This window comes from Camelus ferus, chromosome 25 (assembly GCF_009834535.1).
Source record: "Camelus ferus isolate YT-003-E chromosome 25, BCGSAC_Cfer_1.0, whole genome shotgun sequence".
Classification (NCBI taxonomy): domain Eukaryota; kingdom Metazoa; phylum Chordata; class Mammalia; order Artiodactyla; family Camelidae; genus Camelus; species Camelus ferus.
In genome coordinates this window covers 23501348-23514557 of record NC_045720.1, presented here as the reverse complement: position 1 = coordinate 23514557, position 13210 = coordinate 23501348, and the positions used below count along the sequence as shown (strand labels likewise).

At 43.0% G+C, this 13210-nt stretch overlaps 1 protein-coding gene across 12 annotated transcripts in view; it reads right to left on the bottom strand.

Annotated features, from left to right (window-relative positions):
* SYBU (syntabulin) overlaps nt 1–13210 on the bottom strand; it is a 104264-nt gene that overhangs the window by 26934 nt on the left and 64120 nt on the right. The window contains exon 1 of one of the 12 annotated variants that reach the window (XM_006187581.3): nt 5632–6319. The exons of 10 other annotated variants lie outside the window; for them this stretch is intronic. In XM_006187581.3, coding sequence (XP_006187643.1) covers nt 5632–5659 — 28 coding nt within the window. In that variant the 5' untranslated portion in view covers nt 5660–6319. Of the gene's footprint in view, nt 1–908; nt 1115–5631; nt 6320–13210 lie in introns of those variants that run through there. One more of the 12 variants, XM_014561693.2, reaches the window with a different exon arrangement.

Genomic DNA, 13210 nt, shown 5'->3' with positions numbered 1-13210 from the left:
AAACCCCAGGTCAACAAAAGGATTTACAACAGGAAAAGCATACAGTACGTTAAACATTGAGAGACCCCTCATCTTACTCGCTTGACAGCAGTGCTGCCCACATAAAAGAGCAACTGAATATGTGCCTTTCATACAACCAAAGAGCATAAAAAGAAAACAGGAATCATCCCAGTCAAAGACAAGGAAAGAATGTCTCTCATGTGGCCCAAGGACTATATGAAAAATTGAGTAATCTAATCAGAATGGATTGAGATGCTCTAAGATCAATGCTATATTTACCACCGTGTAATCCATCTTTAATGCAAATATTTTTTCATTTGCAAGTACAAATGTCAATAAAATAAAAATAGGCTGGGTAAATTTTGTCAATTTCTAGCATCGATACAGAATTTCAGAACAAAAGCGAATGGAGCGATAGAAGGTCTCGTGGGGTTTGAATTCAGACATGTGTTCAAGGAACTAAAGCGAGAATCAGGGAGAGAGAGCATAGTGAAGTCACATGGAAATGTTTCCAGGAGAAAGCCTGGCAACACAACAGAGAATTTCTGTCAGGGATGGGCTCTGAGGAAAGCAGGTGCAAGGCAGGTGGAACAGCTCTCGCAGTCTCGCCCTGGGACACCTGTTCAAGGCCAGTGGAGCCCAGCACCTCCCGGGGAGGGGACTTCACCCAGGACGCTGCAGTGAAGTCCCCGGTAGCCTTCGGAGCTGGGTGCTCGCTAGGCAGAGACCAGGCAGCCTGCAAGCCAGCTGGGCTTCCAGCAGCAGGCTCCTACACCACTGTTTAACCCACTGAAAACTATTTAAACCCTCAAGCTTTTGAACCAAATTTTTTCGAATGTCCCCCTGAAAACGTTCTCTACTGATTCTTGCACAGTGCACAGCATTTAAAAAGAATGAAGCGCACTCACGATTAGATTCTGCTCCGCACACAAATCATGCTCTGCATTTCCACGGACTTGTTTAATGGAACCTTCCCCAGGATCTCAACTTGAAGTCTGGCACGGAGCACGCGTTCCCCAGCCAACCGTCTGCTTGCCAGGCTACTCTGCCCCACCCCCGACACAAGTTCACTCTTAAATTCAAGTGTACTCAGTGTTCCCTAGTCTCTCCACCTCTCTGCCCCACCCCACACTGTTCTAAGGAAAACCAACACAGAATTAAAAAGCAAAGCAGACTATTACACAAATATTAAGGCCACTTTCTCTTTTGGACCATTTTATGGCAGTAAAATGAAGAGGGTAAGTAGGAAATGGTAGTTTGGAAGCAACCTCAAACAATTAAATAGTATGTGATTCCTTTCTGTAGCTTACATCGATAACACCCCAAAGAGACAAAATCAACAAGGCTTGAAAAGAACAAACCCACTGAAATTGAATTCCAGTATCTCTTTGGTGTTATAGCATCGCAGAAATACCTTCTAGGCTCTAGAAGGGCACATCCATTTATTTGCAAATATCTAGTGAGGACCTAGAAAGTTCTAGGCACTGTACTAATTACGGAGAGCATGAAGGGAGAAGGCTCTGTGTTTAAATTTTACCCTTGTGCTCCAACATATTTTTAGGGACACAAATCTGAGGTGGTAGAAATTATTTTTAAAGTGCAAGGAATTGCTAAAACACACATTTCAACATAGTGGTTACCTCTGGGGAAAGGCAGATAATGGGATCTGGGAGAGCAGGCAGGCAGCTTCAGTGGTGCTAATTTTTAAAGTGGAGGGTAATTTTTAAAGTGTTTGCTTTATTGCTATACTGCATAGCTTACATATATGTTATACCTGTTCTTTATATATACAGATAATATGCATTATATATACATAATATTTAAAGAGAAATAAAGAAGCAGAAATAAATTAAAAATAAAAAATAATAAAATGGGGAGGGGGTGGAAAGAAGGAAGGAGGAGAAAAAACATGGTCCACATCCTGAAGAGGCTCCCATTCTAGTAAAGAGCCATCTAAAACATGTGTTAAATATAACATGGTAACCATAACAATAGAATTAAAAAAAAAAAACCTCTAAGAAAGTACATAGTACTAAAGTTAAGGGCAAAGGCATGTAAAGTTCAGATCCCCAAGTGTCTCTGTACTTAAAAACCTGGCTTTACCCTTTCTAAGTGTCAACATGGCATTACTTTCCCTGGGACTCTTCCTGGAACCCCAGAGTCTGGGCTCCATGGTCCTCCTCTGTGTACTCACAGAACCTGTACTTCCCTGGAAACACACTACATCACATGGCACGTGGAACCCGGGGTTTACTGCCGAATCCCACTGCCTGGCTCACTGGCTGGCACCTCAATAAATAGTTGTTGATAAAACGAATGAGTACCATTACTGGGTTCGGTTCTGTTCAATGGTGGCTGAGACTGAAGAGAAAAGGAAGGGGTGGAAATGCTAAGTTGGAGAGTCCCATCCCAAACTCAGGAATGCCCGGCTTTGCACACCCCTTCACTGTCCCTGGTGAGCTGGATGTGACAGTACAGGAGACCCCGGCACTGCCCGCAGATCCTGGACCACACTTTGTACTCGCTGAGGCTTCTCTGCCTGGATCCTTCACTTCCTCCACAAACGATGCTGGATGGCACGCAGCCACCCAGTATCAGGTTCAGGCACAGCCTCCATCTCTCAAGAGCAGTCAGGCCTGCCAGTCGCCTGGACAGAAATCAGATCTTCCTGGCAGAGTCCGGCAGAGCCTGCCTATCTCAGCCACAGGGGTGAGCACAAGAAGCCAAAGATTCGGCGAGATCCAGTTTTCCTGCCACCACACAAGACGAGGGAACGTCCCTCCCTCTGAAACTGCCACAAACTCCCTCAGATGAAAAAGGACTCTGCAAATAGGACTGTCAACTGGCAAACAGGACTCAGAATGCTCCTAAGATGTCAACAAAAGGATGTGATCCCTGACTCATGACAGCAGCACCAAGGACCTGACAAACACCTGACAAACTGGGCATTGTCAGAGCATGTGCCTGTCTGACTAACAACCATGGAAAAAGAAAGTGGAGCAATATTCTGGTCACAGACCAGCATCACGTAGCGAAAAGGTCACTGTGCTAGTGGGAATGTTGCCAAGGACTTCATCTTTGCCTTGAGACATTGCAGGAGAAGACTTATTCCAGTTTGATTTTCTGAGTGATATTGCATCTGAAATCATGTTTAGCAAAGTATATTGAGCTATACGTTTGGACATACATTAAGTCCCAAGTTCCCAGCCTCCAGAGAACCTCATGTTAAAACGCACCCTACAAATGCCCTCCCCTTTTCCTCCATGTGAGCAAATTGGTATCGTCCTTGCCCCACATGCCACGTTCCTTCCAGGGCCAACAGATGGAAGGGAGAGAACATGCCAGAAAGAAGAAATGGAAAATGAAAATGACATTACAGTAAAAATAAAGCTGCAAAATATTATCTGGGTCAACTCTTCATGCGTTTTAAAATCAGCACCAGCAGGCTCTGCACATATGGCATTGGTTTTATATTTTTCTTGGTTCAGATGTCACACAGGATTAGTGCAAAAGGAAAAATCCTAGCATGGGGCCTATTTTTATACAGATTAATCAATCATTTCCCATCGTGTCCTCTCTCATCAGTCCTCAGACTTTCAACTTAACCAAACTGCTCTCTTTTCAAAATATGTCATTTACTGCACCTCTGAACGGAAATCCCTTCAGGAAAGGAAGTGAGCTTAAAATTCAAACCTAGGTTTCGAAATGTCACATTTTCAGTTCATATTATAAAAATTAACTAGACTTATGCTGGGTTCCAGCCCCTTTTTATCTTACATAACCGTTGTGGAATCCTACATCTCCATTAGGGGCAGCAAAACGAATTGGCAAACATTTTATTATATAGAGATAGACACAGCCATTTAACAAAAACAGAAAGCCACACATCTGAACAGAGAAAACTACTGTATATTTCATGTTTTGTTTTGTTAGCTACACATTCATGTACATTGAATGTCATAATTCGAATACCAAGCACATAGTTAGGGTCTTAGTAAGCATCTGCTAGGCAATTTGATAGGCTGAATGGAATCAAACAGAAGAATTGTTCAAGCTCTTAGCTACAGCCTCCCTTAACTACAAGGCCTTTGTAAAACTGATGAGGATGACACTCACGGTGATCACACAACAGCAGCGACTGTGTAGTGTATGTCCTGTACCTCTGATGATGTCACTGAATTTTCAAAGCAGCCTTATGTCACAGGTACTATTATTATCCCACTATACAGATGAGGAAACTGAGACGACATTCCAATATTTTGAGATTGAAAAAAATCCCATATGACGCTGGTTTTCAGAGATGGGCAGGAGAATTCATCACATCACAAACACATGAAAAAGGGAAATGGAGCTCTCTACTACCAGTGAGGTGAAAAACTTTGGAGACGCTGTCATTGACATGGTTTCCAGGTCTCCGAAACCATGATGATTACAGAGTTCATCATGCACCCTTACTTGTCTGCTGCCCCTTTGATGGATGGAAATTATATTTATGAAACATGACCTCAGTGACAAAGGGCCAGAGGAATCATCAGTACATTCACATCCTCAAAGGGTGGTACCTTTTCACCATTTGAGGCAGTTAAAATTGAGCCATGACTAACAGTTGGAAGAGAGGACATCACACTGGTTGTCCTTTGCATGAATGGTTGGTTGTGAGTCCAGAAAACAGGAGACATTTACAATCTAGTGTACTACTCTGTGCTCACTCTTTTGTACGATTAAAAATGAATCTCTCTCTTTACCAATACATGACATGTTCTGCTTTTTGTTTAGAGCTCTTAGGTGACAGCTATCAACTGTGGACAGTCTGAAAATCAAATTTTACACAATTTTAAAGTTATTGAGCCAGAGCAGGGGTTACCACAGGTATAGTCTTTTGTTTCCACTAATTAATTTTAACACCACAGGCATTAATCATTTGCCCAGCAGATGAAAATCAGTTTACGATGACTCATGTGTTTTACAACATTGCAAACCCACCCCCTTATGTTCTTGGAATGTACACTAAAGAGGAAGTGTTAGAGCAAACCAGTTAATAAAAAGAAAACTCTTCTACATCCCAATGCCAGGGACAGGAAGAGTTTGAATTTCTGCTGGATGCTACACGAGAAAAGTAAATTAAAACTGATCAGAGATAGTCTCTGAATAATTTTCATGGTGAACTGGCAGACATGAACACATGAGCAATATCTCTCTTGATAATAAATACATCAGTCTTCAGCCTACACAGAGGCCCACTGCAAACTATGTGCGGTGCCAATTAGCATTAATCGTGGCTGTGCTCATCTATTCCCACAGCACACCCCTGAGTAAGGCCAAGCTCTGCATTTACACATGCAGCCTGCAATAGATGAGCATTCAAAAATGTAATCCTCCATGGTCAGTCTTTTTCACTTTGGCTTCGACTTGCAGACTCACAAATGATCAGGAGTATTTAAAACAATATATGTGTGTATTTAAAAAAGTTTAGCCCCAGATTTCATGTTCAGAATTTCTGAAAGGCAGAGCTGATGTTTTTAGACTACATTTTTAGCCTACCACCACTAACTTGACACACCCATACACACAAAGAGCATATCCTCTGGGATCCAATATAATTATTTACTTACTGTGACTAATATGACTTACTTAGAAGGTAAGCTCCGTAGACTTTCATGGCAAACACTGCCTCTGCAAACAGCCTCCCACCACAGGCTGGGGTATGTCTTGTGCAGAAATATAGTGTGTGCTGCTCAGCTCATCTCTCCATGGAGTACAGTCTCAGAGTGGGGTATCCATGGAGACCGAGCCTCCTGCATGTGCAGGGCAAGGAAGTTACTCTGCTGGGCACCATAGCAACAGGAGGCAGAGGGAGGTTGGCCAATCAGGGAAGAGCACAGGAGCTTCTCCCTGGTGACTGCAGCGTTTCAAATGAAACCATCGCCCTCATGAATGGACACAAAGCATTTAAGGGAAACATCAAATTGTCAAACAGAAGTAAATGCCTACACAACAGTCAAGGCTAATCCTTTGACAATTATGGAGCAAAAAAAAAACCACTTGGAGCCCTTCTACCATGTTTATATCCCAAGAGCAAGGAAGAAATGACATCCAAAACCCCACATATTCCTAAATTTAATGGCAAGCATGTGATGCTCTGAGGAAAATACTTGGTGTACTGCATGAATTCCAGCTATTTAAATATGCAAGGCACTGCACAGTGGTTCCCTTGTTCTGAAGGAAGAAAATGGAATCGAGGGCTCTCTGGGACAACTGTTGGCACAGTCCTTCCAAAGAGGAGTCTGCTTAGAGTAAATCTGTTTATTAAGCTTCTGCTAGAGCCCTCCATTACATCCGAATAATTCTTACTAGGAAGGCATCCATGATAAAATAGGACCAATGCAGACAAGACAATAAGTGAACATTCAAATGCCTTTAAGTCGTGCAATCTGTAAACTCTCCTCATTTCTCATGTAATAACAGGAATGCTCATTAACTGAGCACATACTGTAGACCAAGCAAGTACCGTCACTACAAGCACAGCTTCCTGCCCAATACTGACCCTGAATTCTGCAAAGACACAGGATGTGCATGTTTGCCTTAGTGCCATGAGGTATTTACTTGATGCATATACAGGCACAGCTCATTTATTGCACTTTGCAGATACTGCATTTTTTTAATAAATTGAAGATATGTGGTAACTCTGTGTTGTCAGATGATGATCTGCATTTTATAGCATGAAGAATTTTTAAATTAAGACACGTATATTTTTAAGGCATAAAGCTACTGCACATTTAGTAGACTACAATACAGTGTAAATATAACTTCTACAGGCATTGGGAAACCAAAAAATTCATATGACTCACTTTATCACAACATTCACTTTATTGCTGTGGTCTGGAACCAAACCCACATCTCCGAGGTAGGCCTGTACTCTGCTATTTACTTAACATATTTTATGATTCTCACAGCAACCTGAGAAAAATAAGTATTAACAAAAAAGAGAAAGCATTTCCTTACGTTTACAAAAGAAATTCTTATGCCCACTGACTCCCCCTCCCCCGCACTGCTCTGCAGGTGCCCCGGCCCACCCTATTCAATGTCTAAATATAAGGTGAGGTGCCCTCCTCCCACGATTACCTCTCAGAAAAGAAAGCTCCTTATACTAAAGTCTTTCTGAAGCCTCTTATTACAGAGTTCTTTCTTATAATTACCTTCTTTGAACAAAAAGCGTCATTTGAAAAAGGCACATCAGTCTGATTTGACCTCAGTCAGTGCTGGTTAGGGCTGCCTTCAGAGGTCGACTGATGCGATTATTAAAATGCAGGGGGCCAAGAAATTCAAAGCCAGATTTTGTAATTATTCCCGTGGTCTGACTCCTCCAGCCTTTTAAAGATTACTTTAAACAGCAATAGTCAACGGTTAGGTTGTAGAGATTGGGAAAAAAGAAAATTCCTTGCTAACAGAACTCAGTAACTGAATAGCTTTGGGTAGTGAAGGAAGTTCACATTCCATCTACAGGAAAACAGAAAACCCAGCTGTCCCCATGCTATACACAGATGTTGTGACACCCTGTTAGTTGTCCTCCAATGGCCACCTCCACTCTCCCCTTCTTCCATAATAATAGATGCCCATTTGACTAAGATGTCCTGGGATATAATTAGAAATGACATGTGCCACTTCTGTGTCCTGACCTGAAAATGCCTAAGTGGGTATCCCCTGGTCCCGTTCCCACTTCCCTCAGCCTGGGAGAGGACAGCCAGCCTGACAGAGTTGCCTACCGGCCTGGACCACCCATCACCTGTGCCCTGTTTTACAGGAGACAGATCAACTTCTGTCTAATTTTAACCTCTGGATTTGGGAGCCTCTTTTTACAGTAACCTAACTCATACCCTCACAGTACTTGGAGGCTTAAAAATAGTGTCCAATGAGAACACCAGGCATGACTTCAAAACTGCTTTATATCAAACAAATTTGGCGGAAGTGAAGGAAATTTGCTCTAGACAAGACAGCTGAGTTGCAAAGCAGCTCTAAGGATGAGCAAGACAATACATTTTTTATATTAACTATAAATAATAAAATCATTGCTTCTACATTAATAGCACAGTATAAATTGGTGTATTTAACTAAAAAATAAATTTAAAAATTTATCAGATATTGACTACTTCATCCATCTGTAAAGGTTTACTGGAGTTAGCAAATAAAACGTTTCTAATCTCATTAGGAAAGTGCGGGACCGTATATTCTGTCATCTACACTGTATCCCCACACTTTCCCCGTTTTCACTGCCTCTCCCAGTGGGTTCCCATTGCTCTAATGATACAGATCTCACCTGCTACCACTCGCTTCCCTTCCTAGCTCACTGCTCTGCCCACTGCCTCCCCAAGTGCGAAGGAATATGGATGGCTAAGTTCTCAGCTCAGATGTCATCTCCCCAGACACTCCCTGTCCCACGCCCAGTCACTATCTCTAGCATTACCTTGTCTTTCTTGTCACTGTCTGAACTCATCTTGTTTGTCTGCTTGTGTATCAGCCATCGCTCCGTGCTAAAGGCAGGCTCCAAGAGAACAGGCATCTTGTCTGTTTATTTCCACTTCTCTATCCCTGATGACTGAAACAACGGTGTCAGCACAGCGTAAATGCTTCATAAATCTTTGTTGAGTGACCGAAAGCCGGTCAATCAACGTCCACCTGGGATTCAGGCTGAGGTTTAGCAGAAACCTTACACGTGGTCAGGTGAGGGTGGCCATCCTTTAGACTCACACACAACGATCACCTCCCTGCAATGCCACAAACATTCTTGTCCATGCATCTAGGAATGCAAGCCCACTGCAGCCAGCTTCCTGAAGCCCGGCTCACTGACCCACAGCCTGTATTTACGAGGCTTACTGCCGTCCCTTGGCAAGGAGCAGACACAGGTTCAGGTGGCAGAAGACCTTAACTTACTAAATTACCCAAGTGAACTTACTGTGGTGTTCAACACATAACTTTTGTCAATAACCCTGCAATCTACCCAGATGCCACATGACAAACTATAATGACAAAGAAGACGGAGAGGTCAGGGTACTTATCCCTCTGGCTCCTTTCTCGTCAGGTGCTTTGTTCCTCTACCCAAGCGCGTCGCCCCCTCCCGTGCAGCCTGGTGTTCTCTCGCCCTGGGTTCTGGGTAACTGGACCTTCTTCCGGCCCCGCCGGGACGTGGGAAGGGCTCCAAGCTGCTGCCATCGCCTTCCTTGCTGGATCTCCTCAGTCACATCCACTCCTCTGCAGGCAGTCTCTTCAATAAACTCTGCTCAATTAGACCCCCCAAAGCCCAATCTAAAGCCTGTATCTGCATGATTCAGAACTCTTAGTTTATAGGTTTGTGTGTGCAAGAAGTTTCCAGGTTTATTTCTCTCCTGTTGGTAGTCGATAAATATGTTTAATGCTGGGTGTGTGGTCTGCTAGCACGTCTGCTATGTAAGAGAGACCAGTAATGCTTCATTCTCAACACATCAGAGCACCCAGGAAGCATCTGGCAGGCCCCCAGATCAGTAGCTAGAACACTGTCCCTGCAGTAAACCTTAGTAGACCTGGGATTGGAACGGCAGTCACCTTTGGGAAGAAGAGGATCATAATTCACTAATTCTTAGGGGGAAAGCGATTAGCAGACCATTTGGCACCATTACACTGATTGGGTGCATTATCAGAAGCGCAGATGGGAGAAAGGCACGAGAGTAAACATGTAGCCCTGCCGTAAAGGCAAACACTCAAGTCTGCTCATCACACTTATGCTTTTTTTCACTGGTCTGGTCTCTGCTGGGGAGAAGGGCTAGACTATACCCAGAAAACATGTTCACCATAAAGCATCCTCTGCTGTGTCCTGGGAGAACATTCTTTCTCTCAGAGTGAAAGAAAGTTTCAGAGATCCTCTTCAGCACCCACGCAAAAGCTCTTACTTAAGTTGACAAAGCCTAATGATCTTTGATTACAAAAGTATTCATGACAGGCAGGCAGCACATAAACTATGGTGACAAGTGGAGAAAGGACCAGTCCGTGGTTAAGTGGAAAACACTCGAGACCTTAACATGCCTTTGATGTTCTCATCCTCGTGGTTTATTTTACTGATCTGCATCCAAACAGCCTTCTGCGTTCAACTTTCTCTATTTCATTGTTGTTACTTTGAGGTTCAATGATTTTGTTATCAGCAACTGCCAGCATAATCTATATAGGGACTATATCAGTTAATTTATAGGGTTCTACAGATTTTTTTTAAAAAAATCCTCTTTTCTATCTTTCTCACGTATTACCCCCCTTCCCCAATTCAGTGAGTTATTCCTTGGAAGTCAGACCTTACAAGCTGTGCAGTGGTTAAGAGTTAGGAATAAGACTACGCTGTTTAAAATCCACACATCCAACTGTGTGACCTTGGATGAATTAACCTCTCTATGCCAGTTTCCCCATCTGTAAAACAGGGGATAATGAGATCCTTTTCTCACACTGATACTAGGATTAAATGAGTAAAGGGCTTGGAATTTTGCCTGGGACAGTCAGGGCTCAATAAGTATTAGCTAAAACAATTTTTAATCAAACTTCAGGGTCACGCAAGCCCACAGTTACTTCTAATATATTCTTCCAGATACCTTCAAAAGGCTTTCAGTATCTGAAACAGATTACAGCCTTTATTTGAGCCTGGGTTTTGCTGGAAGACCTTTGATTGAAACCGTAAGCTATTAGAATAAGTATTGCCTTGCCAAAGAATGTAGAAAGTTTCCATATAACCAAAATCTCTTTCAGCACTAAAATTTTAATTTTTCCACTCCACAAAAATATGTCTAAAATGCTGAAGACATTTTCCTGCCCTCATACACATCATTTTCTGCCAACTCCACCATCACAATGACTCTGTCTGTCTCTAGAACGTTAATTACTGCATTAAGTGCTACAAAACATTTAAGGCCCTAAAACATTTTAAAGGCCACTGTGCTTTTAAGTGGTCTTTTGTCTGCTTTTTCATTTGTTCCTGTCTCTTTCCTCATTGTCAGGCCATCAGCTGTCAATTCATGCTCTTTTTAGTGCCCTCCTATGGCAAACACCCTTCCATTTTATGTGAACTGGGATAGAATTTTGTTTTAAATAAACAGTAAGTCCTGTGTGACAGTTTGAAGGGTTTTCCTGTAAACAAAGTGCAAGGAATTTCTGGTAACTCTTTTAAGAGCAATAAATGACCATTATTAACATTTTCTAAGGAATTACTTGGTGCCAGGTCCAATGTCGGGCATTTTATATCCTTTAGTGTATTTAACCTTCACGAAAGCCCATTTCACAGATTCGGAACACCAAGTTTCTGGGATATAACTAGTAGCTGAAGAGTGCACAGTTATAAGGGGGTGAGATGAAGATGTGAGCCTAGTGTACTGGACTCCTGAGGCCAGTGGTTAGAAAGTGTCCCCCCAGACCTGCCCCACCCACCCACACACACTTTTTTCTTGCCAGAAACAACAAGCTGGGTAACCTGGGGAGGAACTGTGTAGATCTAAGCTCTTGACTCTCCACTTTGTCGCTCAAGTTGTTCCACACATGTCTGCCCCCACTCACCCCCACCCACCCTGTAAATTGTCTCGCTCTCTTCTGTTTCACAGAACTAACTGTGAAGTGAAAGGGGCGATGCTTGTGATAAGCACAGAACATCTGCAGGCTATCAGCTGCGTGTGGAAGAGCCTCCGTCTACTAAGGGAAGCAGCGCTGATTCATCACTTAACCGAGGTGGTGCCTTCTGAGTTTTCGAGCGAATGCCTCTAAATGTGGGAAATTGTCTTTTTAAAGTCACCCGTCCTCCGTTACTGTTGTGAGGTCATTAGAGTTCACCTGGCCTGGTCTCCAATTTCAACAGCCTGGGCGGTGTCTGATGACCTGGGAATACTAACTTAGCTTGAATGCCGATGGCATGGCAGAGGTGACATCTTTCAAATGCAGATTTCAACGTTTCAGTTTCTAAATGTGGATTTCCTTTCAATCGGACTGGCCCTAACCATTTGCTCTTTACCTATCTCCTTAATCAGTGGTTTTTTTTTTTTTTAACTTTCACATTTTCTAATTATTTGTTTAAACTGTGTAATTGTTTGCCCAGCTCTCCAAAAAGCCTGGTGTCGGAAGGGATTTAGCACTTGCATTTGTAGAAAAATGACGCTGGGTCTTTATCTTCTTTGGGTTAGGATGCTTCCCAAGTAGGAAATCAAGCCTTAAAGGAGGCCCAGGAACATCATTCAGTGTACTGGCATGGAAATCCAACGTGGCCTTTCCTTTCTGGGTAAAAAAAAATCTCATCAGGAAAGCTGACTGTGAACTAAATACAGGAGAAGCTCCTGGGAGAAGGATGTGAACGCTGCAGATCCCTCAAAAAGTTCGCAATCAGAATGCCTTCATCCCTTCCCCTTTAATCGGCACTACTGACCAGATTTATCGTACAGTTTTCTGCCTTCAGTAAGGTCCATAAGAGCAGGGATGATGCTGAGGTCTTCTTTGCCCAGCTCTCCCACGCTATCCCACACTGAACAGCCTTCCCTGTACCCTCTACTCTCACTGAGGTATTTATGAACACCTATGTTATGACAGCCACTGTATTAGCTCTGGAGATTCAGCCCTGAGTGGTTATTGAATTGACTTGTAGATAAAAGGAAAACATGAAAAAGGCAAAGCTATAATCCAATTGGACTATAGGGATGTTTTCTTTTGCTTTTTGGTGGCAATTTTTAATTAAATCTGCACAAAATGCATTAAGTGACAGAAGCCAAAATGGCAGAAGGCTCATTGCCTCCAAGAGGCTCCAGCACAAGTTCTGCCGGGCGGGGGGCAGGGCTTTCCTGCTGTGTGTGCCGAGTGTCCTGCTGGAAAGGTGCGGGTGGCTCAGGCTCCCTTTCTAAGCCCCTCTGGAATCCTGGGACATCTTGACCTTCTCTTTCTGCATTAGATACTCAGCAAACATTATTAGCTCTTGGTCTGAATGACCAAAGGGTCATTTCAATGACTCCTTTCTGAGGTGAACAGCAGTTTCCAGAATCTAGAACAGTGGATCTAAAATTAAATGGGCTCAGGTTAATGTTAAACGGCCCTGGAGCATCTGTCTAAGAGACACTAATTGCTTGCTATTTTAATAAACTGGTATTGGTTCTAATGAGTTGATTTATTTTAAAAAAGTAGGGCGCACATCAAGAGTGGACAATGAGTTCAGGCCGTGGGGAGATGGCCA